Source organism: Trematomus bernacchii, unplaced genomic scaffold, assembly GCF_902827165.1.
Source record: "Trematomus bernacchii unplaced genomic scaffold, fTreBer1.1, whole genome shotgun sequence".
In the NCBI taxonomy this organism is placed as follows: Eukaryota; Metazoa; Chordata; class Actinopteri; order Perciformes; family Nototheniidae; genus Trematomus; species Trematomus bernacchii.
Window position 1 is genome coordinate 2,642,255 of NW_022987727.1, and position 26,808 is coordinate 2,669,062.

Genomic DNA, 26,808 nt, shown 5'->3' on the forward strand with positions numbered 1-26,808 from the left:
CATTTATTTACAAAATGTCGAAATAGTCTTTTAACCTTTAACAACTGGCTTGGGACCCTGACAAAGTGTTTTCAGACACACATTTAATGTACTATGTAAGTGTGTCTCTGTGGGGGAAGAAATAACAGTTCCTGCTAGTGCAGGAATCTGGAATCTGGTGCAGAGGCAGCCTGTATCCACCAGGACTGTGAGGAAATGGACTCCAGGGACTAATGAGGCTCTACAGGACTGCTTCGAGACCACTGACTGGGACGTGCTTTGTGTGCCACATGGAGAGGACATCAATAATATGACTGACTGCATCACAGAATACATCAACTTCTGTGAACAAACAATATTACCGGCTAAAACTGTCAACTGTTTCCCCAACAATAAACCCTGGATTACTAGTGACCTGAAAACTCTTTTAAATAAGAAAAAGGAAGCTTTTAGGCGCAGTTTACACGAGGAGAAAACTGCTTGTATCTGCATAGTTTCGCGTGCGTATATAGCCCTATTATTAAGAGGCCGATAGAAACTGACCCCACAAACGATAACGGGTCCCAAGGTGGATAGATTTGCAAACGAAACGCTCTGGGGGGTCAACCGAGTCCGTGTAATCACCTCTATACGAATATTTCCTGAAAAAATAGCGAAAAAAAAAAAAATAGCACCTCTCCTGCTCATTGCTGTAGCAACTATCAAAAATAGCTGTGTTAATTAAACGCACAAGGGGTTCTTGAATGAAATAATATTATAAAAGGCAAACCAGAATAGTTAACGCCCAATATACTGCTTAAACAAAGTCAGATTTCATGCATTGATCCATTATATTGACAAAGGAGGATCTCACCCGGTGTTTGTAGAGAATATCTCTCTTTTCTGAGCGGGTCCTCTCCACGGAGACGTCGGTCGATGCAATATCCACAGATTCGGTTTCTTTCAGTTAACTTCCCCGTAGCATTTATCCATATGCTGAGGAAATTACTATATCCCGCTGAATACCAGCAATCACCACACACACTTCCTCCTGTCAGTAGCTACTGCTAGTGCTACTGCTACTGACCATGCTACAGATATTAGTGCAAAAATATACAGCTCCTCTACCACAACCATCAGCAACAAGTGGACATGGAGAATTACCTGAGCCTCGTCTCAATACCCCTCCTCGACTCCTCCTTTCCCTCACTCGCATCCCTTCCTTGCGTCTTAGCTCCGCCTCCGTAAGATGCGAGCGAGAGACACGAGGAGGTGACGCGAGGACAGAGGAGTCCTCAGGTATTAATTGGGATGTCCTCGTTCACTCAAACGTCACTCTTAAACGACGTCTGTTAATGATGACATGTGCACAGCTGTATCCCCTCTCATTGGGTTTAACTGAATAACCCCTTAGAACCGGCCCATTTATTGTTAAATATGTATTTAAATTATAAATCTTTCTCTTTTTAGTCAAGGAATTCAATGTATGATGGTTGGTCCTGCTTTTGTGTTCCGTTTTGGTGTAAAATGTACATTTCAATAAAATTATAATTATAATAATGTGAAAGCCTTTACTCTGAAAATGTGTGTCCTGTAGATCCCCACATTCACCACAAACCCACATTCAGGACTGTGAATTTTAAATAATTGAACTCCTGAATATCTTAACACAAAACAAAACAAATAATTGTTATTTATCAAGATCTAGCCATTTATGAAATAGCTTTCTTAATAGCTATGTTTTAGTGACGTTCAAGATCATTAAACATGACTTAAATTGTTAGTATAACCTTAAGAAATGAATTGCACATAATAATTCCCACGGAGCTGTGAGCACTTATACATTTATGTGACGCTTTTCCACTCATTCTTCCAGTTCTCCGTTTTCCTGTGTTGAAATGGACCAGCTGTGAAGGTGGGGGCGGGGCTTTTATACGCGAGTAGTGAAAACACTTCCGCGTAGTCTGCTCTCGTGTATCCTCCCTTTCGTCTCCTCCCGCACCCCTCCTCCCTCACCCCTCCTCGACTCCTCCGTGTGCATTTCAGCTATTGGGACGTCCTTCAAAATGGCGTGTCTTGATCGATTTCCGGGTCAAGTCCCGGAGGAGGGGAAGAGAGGAGTCGAGGAGGGGTATTGGGATGAGGCTATGAACTACATGTTGCTAAATACACGGCGGGGCATGAACAGAAGGGTAGCCATGGCAACATTGCGGCGGGGGCTGCTGGGGCTGCTCTTCTTCGCTGCTTTTGGTGTATTTTGGCGGAAGTTACAGCGCCACTTACAGTCCCGGCATATGTACTACAGCGTTTCCAGCGGCCTCGTTTGAACAGACACGTTAAATGAAACAAATGCATGTGAACGGAAGACTTTTTTGAATACGCATACTGTGCATAAACGCAAACGGTCCCGTGTGAGCGGGGCCTAAGCTCCAGCAGAACAATAGCAGGGATGTCTGGGCTGGGATGAAGGCTATCACTGGCTTCAAAGGGAGAGACAGACTGACTGTGGGCACCCTGGAGAGGGCCAACGAGCTGAACACCTTCTTCAATAGGTTTAGCTCTCCGCCCGCTGCTGTCTCCTCCACCTCCACTTCTCACCTCACCTCCTCCTCTCAGCCTGGCGTCAACATCCCCCCTCTGCTCACCACCTACACTTCTCACCTCCCCTCCACCACCCAGCATGGCTTTTGCACCCCCCCTCTGCTCACATTGCAGCTGACCCCCCCCCCCCCCCCCCCCCCTCTGCTCATCTTGCCTCAGACCCCCCCCCCCCTCTATCCCCCCTGCCATCAAGCCCCCCCCCCCCCCCGCTTCACTGTGAGCACAGGACAGGTCCAGAGTCAGATGGAAAAACTCCACCAAGGCAAGGCTGCTGGCCCTGATGGTATCAGCCCCAGGGTCCTGAGGACCTGTGCACGCCAGCTGGCTCCTGTTCTCCAGTATCTATTCAACCTGAGCCTGCACCTGGAGACCATCCCGGTGCTGTGGAAGACATCCTGCGTTGTTCCGGTCCCTAAAAAGACAACTCCTTCTGGGCTCAATGACTATCGCCCTGTAGCACTCACATCTCATGTGATGAAGGTGCTTGAGAGACTGGTCTTGGCCCATCTCAGACCGCAGGTGAGATCATTCCTTGACCCTCTGCAATTTGCCTACCAGCCTCACCTGGGGGTGGACGATGCCATTATTTACCTGCTGCAGCGTGCTCACTCATACCTGAATGGATCGGGTTGCACTGTGAGAATCACCTTTTTTGATTTCTCCAGTGCATTCAACACGATCCAGCCTCGGCTACTGAGTGACAAGCTGCAGGCTATGAGGGTAAACTCGTCCACCATCTCCTGGATTACCAACTACCTCACGGACAGACCACAGTACGTCCGGCTGGGCAGTGTGCTGTCTGATGTGGTGGTTGGTAGTATTGGAGCCCCACAGGGGACTGTGCTGTCTCCTTTCCTGTTCACCTTATACACCTCTGACTTTCAATACAACTCAGAGTCATGCCACCTGCAGAAGTTTTCGCATGACTCTGCAGTGGTAGGGTGTATAAGGGATGGACGGGAGGAGGAGTACAGAGCGCTGGTGGGTGATTTTGTTGAGTGGACTGGAAGAAATCATCTGCTTTTGAATGTGGCCAAGACCAGAGAGATGGTCATTGATTTCAGGAGGAAGAGGACATCTCCTCCTCTGCCCCTGTGCATTCTGGGAGAGGATGTGGCAGTTGTGGAGGTCTACAAGTACCTGGGAGTGCACTTAGACAATGGGCTGAACTGGAGGATCAACACTGACGCTGTGTACAAGAAGGGGATGAGCCGACTCTATTTTCTGAGGAAGCTGAGATCCTTCAACGTATGCAGTAAGATGCTGGAGATCTTCTATCAGTCTGTGGTGGCTAGTGCACTCTTCTTTGCTGCGGTCTGCTGGGGGGGCAGCATAAGAGCCGGTGACACCAGCAGGATCAATAAACTGATCAGGAAAGCTGGGTCAGTCATCGGCATCAAGCTGGACCCCTTTGAAGCTGTGGTGGAAAGGAGGACACTGAACAGGCTGTTGTCCATCATGGATAACCCCAGCCATCCTCTCCACCTGCAGCTGGACAGTCAACGGAGCTCCTTCTCCAACAGACTGCTGCAGCTCCCCTGTCACAAGGACCGATACTGGAAAACATTCCTGCCCACTGCAATAACACTGTACAATAAATCACCTCTGGCTGGAAGAGAACTCTCTGCTCCATAGTTTCTCTAGAAATAAAACCACGTTGTACATTTTACTCACACATAATCTGTTTCATATTTAATACTCCATAATTCCATATATTTTGAATATATATATATTTGTATATATATATATAATATCTGTATGTATATTTTCTATTTTGTATTTTGACATGTATATTTTATATTTTATATTTTATTTTATTCTATTCTTGTATATTTTGTTTTATTGTAAAATGCCTTTTATGCTGCTGTAACAAAAACAATTTCCCAATTTGGGATCAATAAAGTACGATCTATCTATCTATCTATCTATCTAGTAAAACCTTTGCATGAGGGTTTGAACTTATGCAAGACCTGGAGATGACCTCTGTGCTCCAATCTGTGAATTTAGAGAATACAAATTAGCTGTGTGCGTGTGTGTGTGTGTGTGCGTGCGTGCGTGCGTGTGCCTGTGTGTGTGTTTGTAGGTGGGGGCTTATTGGACACCAGGAACACAGGGGAAAAGACTGAGAATGGCAGATAGGACAGAGTGCTGACTTGAGATAATCTCTTGTTGTTTGTCAAAAAGATTCAGTCTGCACCCCCCCCCTCACGCAACCTGCCTGTCCCCCCCCCTACCCCCCTCCTCCGCCTCCTCCCTATCATCCAACCTCTACATCACCAATGCCACGATTTGGTGGCCTGGTGAGTCTGAAAGTCGGAGGGCAGAGAGAGGACAGGTAGAAAAGAGGGAAAACTGACCAGGAGTGTTTCCAGAGAGAACAGCAGTGAGCGAGAGGAAGAGTTCAAAGTTGTGGCTTAGGTGCTGCTTGCCTTTGCAGCCCAGGCCTCATTGTTATTATGATTTATATTTTAATGAGCAGTGCTGCCCTCCCCTCTGCCATACAAAGGCCTGATTGAATCTGGCATACCATTAGCATGTTAAAGAGGCCCAGCTTCATCTGTGAGCTGCTGACTGACAGTGGTTATCATCTCTGTAATTGCTCGGTATACTGGAGCCAGAGCCAGCAAGAGAGAGGGAGGGAGAGGCTGAAGCTGGAAGGGGGGGGGGTTGAAGAAAGATAGGCAGGGAGGGATTATGATTTTTAAAAAGGGGGGTGCAGGAACCCAGCTACATCACTGTATATCTCAATTTGGTACGGTTGGGACCCCATGCAGAGAGCTGGGAATAGTCTGTTTGAATAGTTTTCTTGGAGCTACACTTACAGCCCAAAACATTTATCAAAAGCAGAAACAGTGGCGTTGTTTCATAACAGAAACTTTGCATGCCTGGAAGCTTTTATACAAGGACTTAATGTGGCAAATATTTGATGTTTTTTTAATATTTAATAAGCAAATGAAACATGTATGTACTGCTGTAGTGTAAGGACGTGATTCTGTACCTGTCACCTTCATGTGACAGTGTGTTTACTCTACTTGTCAGCTCTGCACCACAGCTCACCCCCAGTCTGTGCTCCCAGCCTCCCAACCCTTTATACACAATGTGTTTCTCTCTCCCTTTTTTTTTTTTCATACTCACTGTAGTCTCTCCAACTCTTTCACATCTACTTCCTCATCCTCTGCATCACTGAGCACCTCCTCCTCCTCTCAAAACCATCGCCCTTGCTCTCCTCTTCCTCTGTTCCTTCTCTCCCTCTTTCTTTGTGTCCCTCTCTCTCTCTGCAGTAAATGGTAATTGAACAAACAGTGTGGTGGAAAAGAGCTGCAGAAAAGATGGTTATCTTAACTCCACATGCCATGCATCCAAAATTAGCCCCCTCCCACCTTCTCTATCTCACTCTGTTCTCCTCTGCTCTGCTCTGACAGTATGACATGCATGCAGTCCCACAGCATCGTCAGCTTTGTGTATTAATGTTGGAGGACAGCCCAATACCAAAGTGAGAGAGTGTGCATGTGTGTCACTGTCTATGTGTGTGAAACTGAGATGTGCCGTGCCAGCAGATTTCCAGTCCTAAAGATACCAGGTGACAATGAAAGATGTCAAGCACATAGAAGAACATAACCCAAGTCTGCACAAGAGAAGCTTGTTCTAGGTGCTGCATGAACTGTCCAGATACAGCAGCTGTGTAATGCCATTTAAATAAATAAAGATACAAATATGTGAGAGTAATGGAGCTTCCATGTGAGAAAAGGACAATGTGTCACTAAATCTCTTTCAAATACACTGGATAGATTCACTAATGACATAATTAATTTGCTAGGTTAATGCTTTCAGGTCTTACTGTCACCCAAAGCAGCTTAATCCATCAACCACAGGCTGCTATCGGGGATTTATTTTCATCAGAGTGTGGTTAATGTAAACAAAAACAGCTTTACTGTCCTAACCATTGCCATATTATGAGATATGTTCAGCTATAACTCGGGAGACATCGCTATTACAAATATTTTATGGCTGACTCTTTATCTTTTATGTATGTACAGTATGTGTGCATGTTTGTGAATGTGTAAGTTTGACTTTTCATCATGGCAGAGATAATACAAAATGTCCACTATGTACTGTTAGTAATTTATTCCCTATGTGCTGTTTTTTGGACTGCATGCCCATGTCTCATACGGGTTTCAATATGTTAAGTGCACCAAACAATGAAGGTACCACCTACTCATTACATTTAAACACTAAAAATTAACTTTGGCTGCAAAGACTGCAGGAATAATAAGTCACTATCAATATTTGCCCTCCATTGAGAAGAATGACCTTGCTCTTAACAATGACATGTCGCACATCAGGTGTGAAAGCCAAGTAGCAACACATTATGTCATGGGCAAACTGTGGTTTCACATTACCACTTGTAACCAGATCCAAATTAATTAATGCAAACATATTTTTGCATGACCCCCACCTCACCATCATAAACCTTTCCTTTCTGTTTTCCACAAGTCCCTTTTTGCAGCCATTATGGTCATGGTATGTTAAGATGTCTGTTGGTACTCACTAAAGTCGCCATTTAAACACACATTCATGCACACACACCATCACCCTCCTCTCTACCCCTCAGGCACCCCCTCCTCCACACCATGAAATCTCTACACTCACAACACATTTACATGACATTAACACTGAAGTGCTATAAAATTGGTGCCTGAATAGCAACTGCAGAGATGTTTTGTTTGTGTGTGTGTGTGTGTTGTGTGAAAGCAAAGCACAACAGGAGATTCAGCACCCATTTACATTGTGCTGATTGTCAAAACAACTATTTCCCAATGGCCTGTAAAATGGAAAGTGTACGTGTGTGTGTGTGTGTGTGTGTGTGTGTGTGTGTGTGTGTGTGTGTGTGTGTGTGTGTGTGTGTGTGTGTGTGTGTGTGTGTGTGTGTGTGAACATTACTACGTCGGAGTTGAAACTATAGTGGAGTCCTCTCGTCGGATTGTAATGATCTCCTGTGGTCTCCCGTGTGTTGCTCTGGGATTAGCATGGTAATCATGGAGCATGTTGACACACACTGTTAGTCAGATTGATGTGTTTGTTTGAGCGGTGCAGAGCTACACAGTTTTACACACTGACAGACTGCATTAGCCACTTGCTACTAATCTGGGACTTAATGGCTGTCCCCAACGTTGTTCAAATGCCCAATGTTTTATTCAAATGCTTGCCGGGTCCGTTTGTAAAGTGTTGAGATCTATCACTGTTACTTTCCCTTACACAAACGCTCTGTCCAAATCAATGTAGCGGCGTCTGAAGAGGTAGTTTATCACCAGCAATTATTCTCCAAGTAATACCCTCTCTCGTCTTCGTTCGGACCGAGCAAATGGGAAAAGTCAGAGTTTCAGATTCAATGAATATTGATGCCCCTAAGGCCAATGATGACATATGTCCACGTGTGTGTGTGCGTGTGCGCGTGCGTGTGTGTGTGTGTGTGTGTCAAGGAGGACAAAGAGCGTCAGCTGGTGGTTGGTATCTGTAGCGCTATAAACAGTGACAGGAAACAAGTCTTAATTTCCATCTCACTCCCTGATTTTTGTCCAGGCAGTAGCTCAAATTCCAAAAATGTGTACAATGCTTGAATATAATGCGCAAAGGTTGCAATGTCAGTTATTTGAAAGATTTGCCCACATGCGCATACAGTCATGGCATCATAGTTAAAGATTTGCTTGTGTATATCTTTGCGTTCTTATTCTGGGTATGCGTGGCACGGCTTGACAATTAACATAACTATAAGGCTTAAGCTATGATGCAGTTTGCATATGCAGCTTGCATGCTTGTACATGCCATGTGCATCTGTTCAGGCCACTGACACTGTGGACAGAGTGTGCTAGCTGCTGCTTCACTGCTGCTAAAAGGACAGGCAGATGTGACGCTCCAGTGACGACGACAACAAACCATTATGTAGCCTTTCCTGTTACTGCCCTTCGTGCTGCAAGCATCCCACCCCCTTTATTCTCATCTCGCTCCATCCTGCTATCAGAGTCTCAGACTGCGGCAGCACAGGGCACTGGGACGGAAAATACAGTAATTGTTTCTGACGGAAATAAAGGGGCGCAGTGAGAGGGAGATGCTAAAATAAAGAAGGGGAGAGGGAAGAGTAAATAAAGGAAAGAGAGGGAGACAGAGATTTAGAGCAGACCATTTCTAAGGTCACTGTGTTGCTGTACAGGCTCAGGGGAAACTTGTAGCGAATAACAGCCCCACTGAGAACTCATGATTTTGATGTGAATGTGTTAATGAAAAGGAAAGTTGGGAGTGAAGATGTAGAGAGAGAGAGAGAGAGAGAGAGAGAGAGAGAGAGAGAGAGAGAGAGAGAGAGAGAGAGAGAGAGAGAGAGAGAGAGCTGGGCTGTACCATAAAGAGTTTCACCTTGTTCTGCACCATGCACACACAGCATCCCAGCTGTCATCCAGCTTAGCTCTCTTTCTCCATCAGGGCCGGTGGGGACATGCATCATTCATGAGCAGGGACTTATTTGGCTGCGTCATCTCCTCACATAACTGTCAATAACTTTTTCTGGCTCTGGCTTCACCTTTACTCAGGCAGCAGGGTGCATTGGATGCACACTAAGGCGTAGGCTCCACAAGGACGAAAACGGGTTGAATCCGCATATTTCTCATGCGTATAGCCCTTTAAGATCGACGACGCCGTAAGGGAAACGTAGAAACATACCCCGCAAACGACAACGGGTCCAAAGGTGGATAGATCTGGGAACGGAGCGCTCTGGGGGGTCCAACGGGGCTGTGTGGTCGCCTATACGGTCATGCGTTTCATAGCCCCGCCTCTCCCCGCCTCTCCCCACCTCTGCTGCTCACCTCCGCAAAAGTACACTGCACACTGATTTCAGATTATTTATCTTTATCTTGATATGAACATAAACGCGAGTGAAGTCTAATCTGACAGGACGGAGACACGCAGCTCCTCCGGCTGTGAAGCAGCGAGAGCAAAACACACACTTCAAGTCAGATCACCACCCTTAGCTATTTTAATTACCTCTCAAACTACCTAAACTAGTTATAAATATGTTTATTTTTACTGTCGGGTTTACTTACTGGATCAGCTGCTGCATGAGGAAGCATGAAGATTTAAACTTTAACACACATTGACCGGCGAAAAACTCTGCGCGGTTCCCTCGGCCCCCACCCATGGATGTGCCCCCACCGCGGAGAATAAACAGAAGTGCAGCCATGACAACCATTCTTCTTCGCTGCTTTTGTGGAGGAAGTTGCTGCTTTTGTGGAGGAAGTTACAGCGCCACGTACAGGTTCGGCATATGTACTGCAGCTTTTCCAGCGGTTGGATGTAAACGGAGCCGTCTCGTGGAGCTTGACACAATCCGGTGTATATTGCGTGTGGTCGGAAGGTTTTTTGCGGTTGCATTTGCGTTACTCCGATGCGTTTTGCCGTATTTGTTCTCGTGGAGCCGGGGCCTAAATGTTCTATGACATAAAGCCATTTTTTCCCTAGACAGAGAAAACTGCAGGATGCTGCTTTAACACTAGGTACTTGGTAACAATTTCTTTTTCAACAGGACTAGCTCAAAATTAAGCTATACTTTATAAGAAGTTGTTTGATATAGCAGTATCTTAAAGGATTAAATAGAAGTAACTAAGTAGTCAAAAAGACAATGTATCTAAAAACTCAATTTGCCATGCAACCACGTCGTAGAGAGTGTAATTTGAAAGGTGGTAATTATCTAATGGCGCGTTTCCACTACAGCGCGGAGCACGGTTTAAGAGGGCTGTGACGTCAGCGGCCCGTTTTTGGTTGCGTTTCCACTTGGCCTAGTACCGGCCGGCGGGTCCTAATTCACAGTTTTTCTGGCCTCATAAAATCGTGGTTCTAGGGCCACAACGAGGCTGAGTCGGGCTGAGTATGCTAAACTAGAGAGAGCATCGCTGGCAAGGGGGCTACAACTACAACAAGATGGACATATTTGACCGTGATTTAAATGTAATACACGTTTCAAAATGATGCCGAAGTAACAACATACTGATACCGGTTAGTAAAAACCATGAATTACTGCTTTGACAAGTCTGCAGACAGACGGCAGGCGAAAAACCTTTTAAAATGCGTGTTTTCTAAATGGAGATTGGCTAAGCTAACGCAGTATATGCTCCGACCGTCCACACTCACAACAACGGCCTATACAGACATAAATAAAGCAGCGACTGTATTCGCCATGACACAGGCAGTCTGTGGTTTGTACTTGTTTAACTTTTGTCTAGTTTCTGAACATATATGAGGAGCTGTGAGCTCTGAGTGCTAACAGCTAACGGCTGTGTTGTTTTTCTGGGGTTCTCATTGAAGATGACGTCACGGCTCCGCCTACACTGCGTTACTATAGATACTACCCCAGTTCCTAAACTGTAATGGAAATGCGCCATAAAGTGAGCCAGTCCTAACGAGGCCTAGCCATACCGAGCGAGGCAGAGCGAGGCCGTGTAGTGGAAATGCGCCATAAGACTTTCCATGTCCTGCCCCCAGCACACTTTTCGCCCAGGCTGTCCTCTTCCCTGAGTGCCTGTGTCGCAGCCTGCTGTGAGGCTGCCTGCTGTGAAGGTCACCCTCCCTGCAGCTATGGATTACACAGGCGCGCACAGTCAGGCAGAATACGATATTGCCCTTGAGGGGAGGTCTGAGGCCCGGCTGGCAGCGACAAGCCCTGTGGAACTTCTGGACACATCTACTCTAGTCAAGTGCTGAAAGGTAGAAGGGTAGAAAGAGGACAAATAGGCACAGCAACAGGACATGAAGATGTAAAAATGATCTATCTATTGCGGTGTAGACAAAAAGGACATCAGTGTGTTCCAACAAGGTGTCAGAGACTTCTGCTGAATGCTCACTATCAAAGTGTGTGAAAAGAAAGAAACCCTCAGATATCAGAGGAGCATTGATGGGCCATCAACAGCGCGAGATGAGTCACAACACTCCCAGCAGGCACAAGAGGGAATCTAATCCCTTAGTCTTCATCAGGTGATATCAAAGGGCCTTCAGAAGAGCATTCTTCACTCTGTTTTCTAGCCTGAATTCAAAGGGAGGGATGGCACCTTTTATCCTGCAAAATGGTGCAATGAGGGTCAGTTTTCCTTTGAGTGGGACAGGAGCCATTTGACAACAGCTCTCTCTGGAGTCATGCCACTGTTTAGAGGTCAGAAGAGACAAAACGATATAGGCACACACATACACACTCTTGGCAGATCCTGGCTATGCTGGCTCTACTCTTCCCACTGTGACCTTAATTTGTTTTGTCTTGAGTATGAGTGCCCACCGGGCAGCTGATGCACCTCGAGGGAACAAACTGACAGGATGTGTAAGCATTATGAACATGTGGGTCTGAGCATATGTGGGAGAAAGACAGAGATAGAAAGAGGAGGGCAAAGACTGAGAAAACAAAGTATGTATTGCTGTGCATGTGGTGTAAGTGTGATTCACAGGTGAACATGCGGCTGTGTTCACATGCTTAAGCAGAGGAGACAGGAAGAGGAGAAGCCGAGGCTGAAAGCAGTGGACGCAGGGCCACCAATAAAAGCTAAGGAACACAAGCTGTCCCACTGCCGGCTAATCCTCTAATGAAGATTTGTGGCAGAGGCTGGCTGGTGATTATTGGCCCAGCACAAAGACAAAAACCATCTTCAGTGCTATACTGTAAATACAATCTCTCACATTTACGCAAGCCATCACAGGCACAAATGAGAAAATGTAGGATGGAGGCAGAAACCCTGCTTTTACAATGTATAAGGGCTGGCTACTGCTGTACTTCTACATGCTGTTATATGCCCGAGGTTTCTTTAATAAGCAATCCCACTACAAGCCAGAACATTAACCGACATTATTCAGATGTGAAAAATGCAATGTGGAGTGGCTGTTTATGCTGTTATTCCTGTCTCATCGGGCCAATTGCAGCGATTCCAGCTATGCTAATTTTATGGAAATGCTTGTTTCCTTTTCTTCCTCTCTGCCTCTGATTTGTTACAATTCATCAGTGCTCTTTTGAACCACATCACCAGCCACTGTCTGTGTTTCAGTGTTAGCTGAGAGCTATGTTAAAGCAGGAGTTCACCCATCCGTGTTTCACATTATACCGACTGCTACTGCATCAGAAGACACTAACAGGAGGGGAAATGTACTCTACTAAATGAACATAAGAACTGACATTAAAGAAAAACAAAATTCCTCAAGTACAAAAATGTGAAGAATGCTAGCAACAAGATACAAACAAACTTATAGTAACAGACTGTGAACAGTTGACCTCAGCTACTGCATTACCCCTGTGTCCCTTACAGCCTTCTAATCCACACCTCTGGCAACTCACCCTCCTGATCCTCCCTCCCTCCTCCCCCCGCTGCCCCTAGGCAGGTGCAGGGAGCTGTGGTGCAGGTCCTGGCAGAGCCCCTTCTCCTCCTTCCCTATAAACTGTTCCTCTCTCCCTCTCTCTCTGTGGGGTAGGGCAGCTTGTTCAGAAAAGGACTTGTGTGGAGACAGGTGTGCATACCTGACGCCTGCGCCAAGCCCAGTGCCACGTAAATCCCATACCTGCTATCGAGGCTTTACTGACTCAGTTACAGTATAGCTGTCAATGGGCAAGATACAACATAGGGCAGGTCTGAGCTCAAACTACTTCAATTTTATCACCAAGCTTTTCTGCATCACATCAGCCACCATAAAAAAACACACTGCGAGATTTAGTTGACAGGTGGGAAGCGTTAGGGTGGAGATTTAGGCTATTTTGAGCTGTTCGTGTAACATTAAGGCTTACAAGCTAGCGCAAGGATTCTAAGAAGCAGAAGCTAGTACAGTCTTTCAGCCTGTGTGTCTGCATGTGGTAGGAAGGTGAGGTGTTAGGAATTCTGATGTCACAGAGGAGATGTCCTTGTGGTAATAAGTGAAGTTCATGCAGGGCTGTAGGGTGAAATTCCCAATAGTGTCTCAGATATACTTCTCACATTTCCTCTTTGAATGAGTCAGATGATACAGAGAGACTGCAGCTCAATGCATTAATGTTGGAAGGAAGCATCTATTCCTCCCCGTAGGCCAGCTTTAGCCAAAAGATCGTCACCCTACCCCGTATCCAGTCTCTCGCTGTTTGCTCATTTCCTCTCTGCCTTTATCCCTTCAGCGCTCCCTTAAGTCTCTCTCCTCCTACACGACTTGCTCAATCCCGCTCTCCCCTTCTTTGGTTGCTCCATCAACTTTCTCCTCCTTCTTCCCTTTGGCTTCCTCCTCTCTATCCATGCCCCTATGAATTGACCTTGCCTCATCTCAAGGAGAATTGATTTCCCTTTTGGTCTTTGTGTGAAACCCTATCTCAACAGCACTCGGAGGAATCTCCTCTTCCCCCCCCAGAGCTTGATGGAGCTAATTCTCTTTCATGAGGACACTTTTCACTCCATTTTATCCGTCTGCCATTCTCCCCCTCTCTACCCTCCACCCCCTCTTCTACTCCTCTTCTCTTCTGAGCACACAGAAATAGAGCAAGCATGATTAATGCAACATCTATCGACACCAAACGTAAGCTTTGCTCAACCTTTTTATGCGTTGCGGCTGGAAATTGTTATTCATGCACCCTCCAACGCTGTTACTGAATTATCGCATTGGTTGATCAATAAAGCAGTTTGACTTTTTACTTTTGATGAGCAGAAAAAGAAAAGACAAGGGCTGTATTTAAGATGGACTAAACATGCTGCTGTTTTCTACCTTTGTAGCAGCATGATTTTTCCTTTCATAGAAGCAATATGAAATGCACCTGGAAATAATACAGTGTACCATACAAACAAAAAGGGTCAAGTATGAGTGCATTTAAGGCTCGTTGATGTGTGTGTTTTCATATCCCTACAGTGCACCCCTCACTTGTACAACATGTGCAATTCTAAACCTGATTAAGTCCATAAACATTGTTGGTCTCTGGACTATATTTGAGTCACAGTCAATTTTATTGTCAACTCTGCCATATGTACAGAACATATAGACATATAGAGGATCGAAAGGCCGTTTCCCTCACATTGAGATGTATATAACAGTATAAAAAACATATGTGAAAATGGTTTAAAGAAAAACTATGATAAACAACTAATGTTTTTCATATAATGCAAATTAAGATTTAAGGATGTTTAAAGTTGACCTATCATGCTATATTTGAAAAATATATTGTAGGGCCATACCTATACAAAACATGTCTGTGAAGTTTTTTTTTCAAAATACCAAACAGATCACCCATTGTAGCCATGCCTCATACTGCTCAAACCCCTCTTTTGAAGCCCTGTTAGAGAAATGCAGATTTTGGGTCCTTAGCTTGAAAAAAATAAATAAGAGGAGGCGGAGCTAATGCCTGATCAGAATTCTACCGGAGATAAAGTTAAATTCAGTTGTGATATTTCGCCATCCTGTTTAAACCACGTCAAGGATTATTTCTGAAATAGTATGGAGCTCAAATGCTTTTTCTCTTGCAGGTTTATCACAATGTGAGTTATTTTCTTATTTCCTGCTTTTTAAACACATGTGCTCTACAGTACAGGTTAGCTCTGAGTGTTAGCGAGGCTTGCTAATGTAAACAAAGACGTCCAAAACACGTCAGGCATTGTTCTACCGGAGATAAAGTTTCCGATAGCAACTTTCTGTGGGTCCGCCGCCGATTTGACATCAGATCGGATGGAATCTGTATCCGCTCGTTGTACACCCGTTTTTAAAAGATTTGGGTACGGAGGAAAAGAGAGAGGGTTTTATTTTCTGACGCTGCGTGAGTTCCACGACACACCGGGGACACATATTTATGTATAAAAGACATCACAAAGTGCATTTTACATGATAGGTCCCCTTTAAGTAATATACCATGCATGAATAGTTCGTGGTTGAGGCAAGTATAATATGCCTTAGTAAAGAAAAAGCCTTTGGACAGGTATGTCACTGAGCTGTCCTAACTGTCTAAATTCCTTTCTGTATAGTGAGAAGACAAAAGGAATGTTGTGCACACTTGATAACAATGCAAGCATTCAATAATAAAACCAGATTTTTGGTCTCTAGAGATTTATAAGAGGCCAAATGTTTGACACAAGGTAATCCAACACATGCAAGGGCAAAAGAGCGCAGATGTGCTATGTCAAAGATGAACATTTAGTAAATAGTCTGTTTTAGACAGTAACTATTACAAATTACTCAGTAATTGATTGATTACAAATCTGGGGAACATGAATTTTATTTGAGTCTTTATATTTTTGTATGCAAGACCTTTACTTGTGACAGTATGTCTACACTATAATATTCTACTTTTATTTTATTAAAAGATACTTCATCCAAATCTTAGACTCATTTGTAGTTCCCAAGATCTAAATGCAGGAATTTCCGAGAGAGACATTAACAAAATAAAAGTCTTAAAAGGATATGTCAGATTCTTTCAAGTATTGCAAAGACATCGGTAAAGTAGATGATGATTATTACAATAGAGGCAATAGTGGCTTTTTGCAAACCCTAGAGAGCTGCAGTGTGAAGAACCAACTGTGCCTCTTTCCACTCTGTGATCAGGGTGACTGTTGAAGCATACAGAACATTTTCCAGGCTTCAACTCCCAGGTGTCTTGTAGCCCCAGGATTCCACGCAAGTAGTCAGCCAGGCTGCCTTGGTGAATGCACTAATGTGACACCATAATCACACACAGGTGCATTTTTGTGCTTCACAGAGCAACAGCAGCGGGCTGTTAGTGGAAGCAGGTGCATGCACTGGTGTGTGTCGCGTAAACTGTACATTTTATTTGAGTGTATGAAAGTACTGCATCATGTTTACATTTAGTGTGTAAAAAAAAATGACCTCATCACTCAAATAAAAAACATTAAACCATTTACGCTTTTGCAAAGTTCTGCCTTTATTTTTTTAGTGAATGAAGCTTAACAGAGGGCACTGCAGTGGGAGTCAGATCTGAACAGACACCTCCACCTGCTCTGCAGTATTACACACTATGATGAGCCACACACACGCACTCACACACTCACACAGACACAATGGGTTGCCTTCCCACCAGTCCAATAACAGGCCTATTTATTAGAGTCTCTTACAGACGGTATTGACAACCTGCTGACACAGTCACTCCAGCATAAACAAATGGAGCAATAGAGAAGAGAAAGGAAAGGAAGAAGTGTAGAGAGCTGATATAGTGGCATGACGGAGGAGTCCTCTCCACAAACCAGGAGTGAGCAGGACATAAAGAAAGAAGTGAGAAGAAAACAAGTGCTTCTTCTATTGCCAATTATATCTATCCACATGCATAGACCCACATCATCACACACAAACAATGCAGTTTTCTTTCAGATGAGTTTCACTGTGACCTTGCACACTAGATCACTTCTGGGATATGTGATCTATTTTAAATTAGGATTATGGAAATAATTCTTTCTCAATGAGTGCAGTGCCACATTGAGGAGCTATTGAAAGGTACACTGGGTCAAGTGCAGTGAACTCTCATCACAAAGCACTAATCACAATCATCCAGACGCTTGTCAGAAGAAATGTTCTGAATGAAAACAGAATATTCTGCATAACAACTAGCTGCAATTTAGAGCCAGTGTCCCTGATGCTATGAAAACCAAGAGTGCACATTGAGTTTTAACTAAACAACCAATTTAGCCTTGAGTTTGCAGATTAGTTAAGTGAGAATTACAGTTCACAGGTGCCAAATGTTCACAGGTGCCAATGTTTCACGGCGGAAGGCTCAAATTCATTTTGCACCAAAGTCTTCCAGTTATAACTTGAATATGCAAAGAAGCCGAACGGAACAAACTGTGCCATGCATACCAAATATCTTGCTCATTAAGAGCTATAATTACTGTGTCATTTTGACATAAACAAAGAGAGCAGAGCAGTCATGAAGAAAATGGGAGTGAAAAACTGCTGACGTGCTCAAAGACGCATTCTCCTGTGTCTCTTGAGCTGACCTGTGGAACCAGGTGAGTGCAGCCCGTTAGAGGAGGGGGGGGGGGGGGGGGGGGGGGTTGCAGAGCTCGTTGAATAGAATGAGCAATCACTATGCAGACAGGTGAACAGATTTGATGAAGACAGATGGGGCTGTAGTGGGCACACAGACAAAAAGACAAAGAGACATATAGACTGCACGGCCCTGAGCTCCGGAGGTCAGCTCTGACTTCAACAGACAAGAGAGGTAAGACAATTCAAACATGAACTCATCATGACTGAGGTTCCCCAAAACACTTTGGGATGGAGGTGACAAAATGTCTCAGGAATGTTTGTCCGACCATCATCATGCGTCACTTTGGGTGACAGTGAGAAGACATTATAGACGCTTCTTATCTAAAGCGGATTCCACACAGGAGCTCCCTCCAGGCGAGCTGAAACGGTAGGAGGATTTTTTAGACAACATGGCGGCTAATCACAATGACACCACAGTCAATCGAGAAGCTCTACGTCAACGGCAGCCCGGCGATCATGTTCTCTATTAGCTTTCCATTGTTCTCTTGCAGCTTGGCTCTGTTGTCTGCCTAGATAACGCACAACCATTTTATACGCAAACGCATACACTGCATCAGCAGCAGCCCCATACCCCCAACTTGGTGCAGAGCCCATGTCAGGCAGAGAGATTTGCTGGCTGCACGCGGCTTTGTATAGAGCTCACGGTACAGCACAACCACACATCCTTTGCTATTATCAGCATCAGGACTGTCATCGCTATCACAGCGGCCAAAGACCTCCGCCAGGGGCCCGGGTTGCCTACAAAGCTAGTTATCATGGACTAGTGAATACAACGAGAAAGACAGAGCCGCACTGGGAAAGGTTGTTTTCTCAAGGTCATACAAAACAGAGGACAGGGAAAGACTAATAGCCATACCGACACAGCTTGAATGAGGGGATGTGGTTTACCCTGGCGTACTCACACCTGCGCTCACATATCACATTTTATTATCAATTTGTTTTTAATGATATATAGTGCCATTTGTCTGTGATATGATATCACAGCCTTGCAGATTTATATCAGTGAGCTGAATCAGGAAATGTGCTGATTGGAGGTCCAGATCAGCCAGCATCAAAATTGTAAAGGTCATTACAATGACATTACCCTTTTCAGAGGAGGAAAGCCAGAAATGTCAAATCGCTCAGCAGCCACATCATCGCTCAAATAGAGCAGAATGCTAGGCACTGGAAAATCTCATGTTCGGACGGAAGTAATGTAAGAAGATACCTATCTAAGTGACATCTTAATGAAGAACACTCTAGGTCAGCTTTTTTGGCAGATGTTGAGAAAAATACACAGATTTGGTGAATCTGAGCCACAGTACATTACCACTGTTTAAACATCATTCAGTCTGCGGGGTGTACAACGGACGTACATATTTGGAGCATTTGGAATTCATGGTGCAACAGAAGTCACATTCCATGTTTTATTACTGCTACAATAACTGTAGTGCTAACAGGTCAAATAGACGCACTTTAATAACTACCCTTAGCTCAAACCATTGCTCTCATAAGCTAGTCTACCTACTGTTTGTTAAAGTGAGACAGCTGGGTGAGGGCTCATCTCAGCCAAATGTCAATTACGGGAGCAGCTACCACCTGGACTCTGATCAAGACAGTGCTTGTCTGTTAAATGAGGCTCAAGACAGGAACATGTTCCCTTTTGTCCAGTGGCATAAACTGTAAATACAAAATGACAAAGTAAAACAAGTAACAGGGAAAATTGTAAGAAAGTTATCTATTTAACATAAACTTTACTAACTGCCCTTGAGCCTTTAGCTCACAGGAATCTTTCAACGTGCACACTTCAACTCCCAACTCGCACACCTCCGACAACATGACTCCCTATAATCATTAGAGATGTCTGCTTAAAAACTATGCCTGCCGGGAGAGCACAGGAGCAGAGCTGCGTCTGAATCAGCCCAGGCATGCGTTAAAACAAAGTGGCCTCTCCGGCAGAGAACACAGCAACACACACAGTTGAAACAAATGCACTCACTTTCACCTCACACAGTCTCACACACAAACACAAATGAGAAGATTATCACAAGCTGACACGCACTGCGTTGCTTATTAAACACGTACACGCATGTTCTTTTTGATCCTATCCTCAAAGCAGCACACCCAGGGTTGTTTGCTGGACTTACAGTGGCAAGCTCCCATCCCCAGTCGAACAAGCTGACTATGTAGAGCACAGAGACCACACAGAATCCCCTCTCTCATACATGGCCACTATGAGACCAGAATACTAAAGAAGAAAGTGCTTGATGACTAAGAACAAAACAACCCTGTTAAATATCTAAAAGCTCAACTATGCTGTAAACCAAGCGCCAAATAGTTTGTCTTTTTATGTTTAACTTTAATGGCATTTGTGTAATGACCTGTTTGCTTATCATTGGTAAGCAGGTTTAAAGGAATGGTTATGAAAAAAAGTGGAACAAATACCCTAAAGAAATACATATGGACTCAAAGAATTCTGTCAGAATTATTTGTATACATTTGCAATTTACCAGTTATCAGAAGGAAGGTATGAAACCATCTTGGTCACTTCTTTTAGCAGGACATGGAGCCTGGTCACGTGACCAAACATCCTATAATGACACAGTCCAAACCAAACACTTTGACCTTCCCTGTCATCACTCACGCCTGCCATATTAATGGCACACTAATATTGTAATTACACCGATAACCATGATTTAAAGGTTCATACCAATGCTCAGTATTGACAGATGTCTGTGTGGAATGGAAACTAAACAGAACACACTATTAATAAAGAGCTGCTGGTGTCCAATTTGAAGTAGGGATTAGTGATCACGATTGACCTCTCCAAAATCCCATGCACCGAAAAGCTTAAACTCACCCAAAATCATGATGTGTGTTGCCTTTGGTGTCCCTGGGTTGACAAGTGTTCCCTCACTGCCCCCGTCTCGCCTGATTTCGCCAAGGGACAATGGCTCCAAAATCTCTTTTCAGAGTTCCTCTCCACACTCCAGAAAGAGGCAACTCAGAGAGGCAGCACTAGATGTGAGGAGAGACTGCTGCTGCTGATGCACATGCCGTCCCTTGCGTCTGCTCTCTCCAGGTGAAAAGCTGAATGTGTGTGTGTGTATGAGAGAGAGACAGAGAGAGCACAAGTGTGTGTATGTGTGTGTGGAGGAGGGGGGTCCAGCGTTTCTGCAGTTGTGGCTCAGGTAAGCCTGAGGACAGTATGGAGGGGGTTAGTAGCAGAGAGGACAGAGAGAGAGAGAGAGAGAGAGAGAGAGAGAGAGAGAGAGAGAGAGAGAGAGAGAGAGAGAGAGAGAGAGAGAGAGAGAGAGAGAGAGAGAGAGAGAAGAGGGGAGTCTGAGAGAGAAGGGGGAGCCTAAAGTGTGGCAGCCAATCACAAGGGGAGGCTACAAAGCCAAGATCTTCTTCTCCACAGCAGTCAGGAGGAATTGCAGTGGTCTCCAACATACAGCTGTCAAGCGGTTTCTTCTTAACTGTGTCATTTCACGGCGAGCTCCAGGGGAGAGGTCTTCAATTCACTGTAATGCCGACGTCTGATTTGGTCTCTCTCAGTAAAACACAAACTCCCTTTCCCACTCTGGCTGTTTCTCCTCTCTATGCTTCTTGTTTTTGGGGTTGGGTATAACCTACAGGCACCTTACATGCCTCTGCTCTGATTGGTGGCAGCCTCGACCAATGGCAACAGCAGCAGACACTTGTCATCATGCAGAGTGGAAGTCATGAAGGAGCGACGGAGCTTGACTGGAAATGTCTTCTCCCCCAACCACTGTTTATCCCTTTCATTTCCCCTATTTTCTCAGCGATCTCCGCCTGATGGAGAGCTTGATTGTCAGATCTGTTTATGTGTTGTTCTTAATCCAACCTCTCTGTCCTTTGACTCCACGTGTATGAGGACTTGTTAAAGGATTAACCTTTTATCTGTCTGGCTCTGTCCTTCTCCCTTTTCCTCCCTCCATTTCTTAACCTGCCCAGGCAAGGTTACGCATTTTACCAACCACTGTTTTCATCAAAGGGATGGAATTGGGAGTGGAAGGGGGGCGGCAAGTAGAAAGGAGAGATGGAATAGAAAGCGACAGAGCGGAGGAAGCAGAATAAGGAGGGGCAAAGATTAAACTAAATACAAAGTGACAGAGGAATGAAGAGACCTGGAGTGACAAGAAAAGACAACCGGGAGGATGCAATACAGAGACAAAGACAGACCGAGTCGGACACAGCAGACGGGCTGCAGAGAATTAAACTGTGGACCAAAGCAATGCAGCAACTAATTGGAGAGTAGCTTTACAGCCAGCTTCTTATGGTCCACTTCCTCCACACCAAGAAACCACTCAAACAACGTCTGCTGTCATGCCCAAGCATGACTCTTTCACTCTCCAGTTCCCCCTGTGAAGAGGCAAGATAGCCAGAGAGAGACCTTTGAAAATCACACAGCCACGATGTAATTGAGGAGCTCAATGCTTAAGAAAAGTCTTAACAAAGCTGTCAAAAAATTAATCCCCTTGGGCAGGCATGCTTGCAAACACACAGATACAAACACGTGAGCCCTGGGGCTACAGAAAATGCTGCCTGATGTTCATATAGCCTCCTCTTGTCCTGCTCTCTCTTTCTCTTTTCCATCTCTACCCCCCCCCCCACCCTTCTCATGCTCTCAGGCTGAGGCTGTGAGTCACAGGGTGTTGGAGTGAATACTAAGGAGGCTGGCTGACACCTCCAATACCTCTCCGAACAGCAGCTCTACTGCACATATTTACACCATTGTATGTAAACATTGGTAGACTTAGGGGCCACAAACACCCACACAAAATCTTGCAGATTATAAACTTATATGGTGCTCTTTACAAAGGTGAACAAATCCTACCCCATTCAAAACCGCCACCAGTGTCTAACACCTGCAGCAGTAATAAGCAGATTTACATAGAACATAATGAACTCACAGAAGTGGAACAAATATTTGATAGTGCCAAAGGATAAACACACAGATCAGAAAAGGAATTTGTGCCTGTGGCTCCTGGGATCAAACACACAAACACACATAGTGTCTTCAGGAAATGGACTGGGCGCTGAGAATATTAGTTTTTGAAAATGGGTCACTTCCAGCTGGAACTAAAGTTATCATCAATACGGCTATGCGTGCAAGTCCTTCCATGAGCATTTGTGTGTGTGTGTGTGTGTGTGTGTGTGTGTGTGTGTGTGTGTGTGTGTGTGTGTGTGTGTGTGTCAGCAAAAGAGCTGAGATAGGGTTTCCTCATTAGTTGTGTTGGTATCAATAATTCAGAGCGGTCCTTGTTGGCGTTCAATGGGCCGAGTGCTAATGTGCTGTCGGGCCAACGGGGGCCCAGGGCCCCGCGCCACTTTAATGGATGTCATGATGAGAGGGTGAAATCGGAGCAAGGAGATCCTGTATCATCCATAGGTAAGAACGGGGAGGGGGTCAGAGTAGAGAAGTGAGGAGACAGGGGTGGGGGTGAAGGCCACTGGTGGGAGGACAGATGGCATTATGGGACAGGTAAATTAGAGAAGTGATGGAGAGAAACAGAAAGAAGAAAAAGGGAAGAGGGGAGGACATTTTACTATTTGGTCCCTCCATTTGCCATTGGCTACAGATCAATGGATGATGTGCAAAACTTTCAACTTTGAATGGGCAGACATCATGAGACCTATACTAAGTGGCCACAGGGGGTATATCTCAAATGAATAATGAACTAATATTATTTAATTTACATTCACTTGACTTGCTAGAGCTACCTTGCTCACAAATGCCTTCAAACGTGAGTAGAGTATCTGGTAGCGCTTTTTTTTCCAGGTCTGTAGCCAAAAGAATTTCCAAGAAAATATTAAAGAACAGTTCGAAACACTAATTTATTATCATTTATATATGTTGAACTGTATGATGAACAAAGACAAATTGTCCATGTTTTGCTCGTTCAGCTAACCTGCTCTTCACTTAACACAATATTATGTTAGCTATCCAGCTATTCTTTGTAATTAATTGACATTTTGTATGAAAGTACAAACTTACTTTTTTTATTTCAGGAAACTTTTAATGAAATGTGTAAGATTTCTATTTACTATTAAAAACGAGTAAAACAAAAACACTGTAAAGCAAAATACAATATGTTGGCCCTGAGATGAAAATCACTGGACAAATCACAATAACAAAATAGAATGGACGGACAAATTAACCTGTATTTAACTAAGCTTTAGGGGACGCCAGTACAAGAAAGGCTCCAACTTTAAGACAACAATATGAAATATACATATAAGTCTTTCATTTTCTTTCTTATTATGCTATGTCCAATATGGTTGAGGTTTGCATCTCTGGGCCATCATATTGGATGATTGGGAGGGAGGTGGAGGAAGTCCAATGGAATCCACTAACGTACATTACTTTCTCACCTTGCTGCTTGAGCAAGGCAATACTGGTCAGCAACCTTTTCACCCACACACACATGCAGACAGGCTTGGTTTTGTTATTTGTGTATTGACTTATCCTCTGGAGGCTTATCCTACCATGACCTTAAGTACCACATGGCCTTTACTCTACCTTTGCCCTCAGTTTAACATGAGCCTAATTCACTAATACGAAATGGTCACCCTTGATAGAAGCAGCTTTTGTCCAGAGATTGAAGGTAAACTCCTACTGTTTGAATAATACAAGCGAATATATATAAGTATAAAAGCCAAGAGAGAGGACTCAACAGTCTGGAAACGTCTGCTGAGTATGGATGGTGATATGTGGTTAACTGTGCTGCCCTCTGCTGGTCTACACATGTCAACACAGAATTAATTCACTGTAAGCAGACTATTGAAATATGTCTAAATATTACAGCTTTAGTGACCCTGGTATAAGGCAGCAGTCTTGACAAATGTAAACTGAGAGGCTAGTCTGTTTCTAGAGTCATGTCAACACACGGTTAAATAAGGAAACCAAACAGACGAGGCACAGCTGGTACAGCATTGATGTGCTGTCAGACTGGAACATAAATACCTTACTCATGCAGAAAACTATCTTTACATCAGACTTGACAAAGCTGCTGAGGCCAGTATCCTTTCTGTAACTAATGTTATGGGCAGAATGGTGAATTGGGCAAAGTGCACTGAGCCTGAGTGCAGCAGGTCAAATGTGAAAGGATAACTGCTGAGTGTGAAGGACTAATAAGGACTCTGCTGATGTGCAGCAACAGCCTGGGATAGATTTATCAAACCTGAGGGAGAAAGACATCAAACTCCTTCATTCATAATTCTGTGATCTGTTTTCTTCATTCTTTCCTGCAAAGAAAAATACACAGTAAATCTACACTCACTGAAATCTGCTAGAGAGACTTTAACTCACTTCCTCACAACAGCTAAAACGCTGTGTCAAATGCGACCGCTGTAGATCATAAATTCTGGTCGTATTTCATAAGCCCGGGCCCGCAGGCGGTATGAGGCTTTCCAGAATCGTTAGTTCACCCTTTTCTTCTTCTGTAGTGTGTTTGTATGGTGTAATAAAAAATCCCCCGTCCCCACCCAGGTCAAATGATTTCCTTTGGGTATCTGCTGGCACTGTGGTGGGGAATTTAGAGAGTGCCTATGAAGGTCAAAGGTGAGGAGGTAAGGCAGGCCCCAGGCACCAGCATACCTGCACATCCCCGCATAATGTGGCAACGCATCACCTAGAGCTACCAGATAATAAATCACACTTCATTAGATATTTCAATCTTAAGAAACGTTAAAGGAATCATCCTCATATTCACCAAATATTGAGCCTGTTGTGATCACGCTTTATCTAATGGTTACATTGGGAGCGTGCATAGCATATAACAAGCCAGCTCAGTACAAATGGAAGGACCTCTGCCTTCCCCTTGAAGTGGCCTGAGCCTGCAAGTCTGACAGCTAGCTGTTGAGCATATCCGTTTTCAGCTGTGAGGGATAATCATCTCACTAAATTTAGACTATTGATCAGGTGTGGACATGTGCAGGAAATGTGGCAAGCTGTACAGTTTGTCTGCTGTGCATTCCTTTCCCACCAGGAAAAACTAATAAATCAGGATAAACATGTTTCGATTGTTACACGTGGAATTTTTGTTTCCTTATAAACTAACTCAGGATATGGTTATAAATTAAAATATCCCTTCTCGTAAAAGCTTTTCCTTCTTCGAGTTACATCAAATGATTTCTGAGTGTTTATCACTCTTAGGGGTTCTCAGATCAAATGGTGAACATTTAATAAAACTCTTGGAGAACAACTGATGAGGGATCCCTCTTTGAGGATATACAGACTTGCAAAACCACATAGAATAAAATGTCATCATGGACAATCCATCTCACAAAAAAGTGAATGTTGACTTAAATTGACTTTTTAAAGGTTTTTTTCAAGCAAAATTGCCACAAATGTGATAGTTTTAGACTCTATGCAAGAATGTGCTTCTCTTCTTGGCATAACATAATTGTAAATTGAATATTGATGGCTTTAACATTGCCATCAGACAAAACAAGACATTTGAAGATGCCCCTGTGTTTAAAGGATTATGATTTTCATTGCTTTCTGAAATTGTATGAATAAATTAAATGTATTCTGCTTAGACTAAACAATTAACAAAAAGCCTATGCAAAGAATAACACAATGTATGATTTCCTTTTGTTTATGCTCAAGCAACATGCTTTTTGACAACAATTCCATTTCAATAAAGCTTTAAAGAGAGAAAAAGGAATGGAGAGACTAAAGGTTTTTGAGGATTTGTGGCTATGTGTGCACAGGTGGGTGTGCCTGTCCTCGCCAGGCTACAGAGATGGAGAATGTTGATGTTGACTGTCACACTCTCACACGTCCCTGACATTTTTACACCAGCACCAGAGGACAGGATGTCTTTCTCTCCAACCACATTCAGATCACACATTTGCGCCATAACTTCTTGCAGTTTGTACTTGTTGAAACTCCTCTCCTATAATTCTGTAATGCTACCCTTATAGACCAAATACTTGAGGTTGACAAATTCTTAGACATTATTAAGCAATGCTGTGTGTATTTTAGACAACAGAAATTAGCAGTAATTATCTTCTTAGATAACAGTCTATTTCTGAAACGTAGACATTCCTTAGCTGAAGGTGATGTGGCAGATGAAAATAATCTCATGATGTCAAGAATCAATTACATCAGTGGAAGAAATGTAGACACACTTTTCCGAAATTACACATCGTATTTTTATCTGGTTTTGTTGGGACAACAAATTGCAAATGCTGCACTCACCAGCATGAAAACGGCAACATTATTAT

General features: G+C 44.0%; 1 protein-coding gene across 3 annotated transcripts in view; it reads right to left on the reverse strand.

The window, feature by feature from the left end:
- znf385a (zinc finger protein 385A) overlaps positions 1–26,808 on the reverse strand; it is a 65,146-nt gene that overhangs the window by 37,638 nt on the left and 700 nt on the right. The window contains exon 1 of one of the 3 annotated variants that reach the window (XM_034145465.1): positions 20,411–20,759. The exons of the other annotated variants lie outside the window; for them this stretch is intronic. Within the exon in view, the coding sequence (XP_034001356.1) occupies positions 20,411–20,420 (10 nt within the window). The 5' untranslated portion in view covers positions 20,421–20,759. Of the gene's footprint in view, positions 1–20,410; positions 20,760–26,808 lie in introns of those variants that run through there. 3 annotated transcript variants of the gene reach the window in all.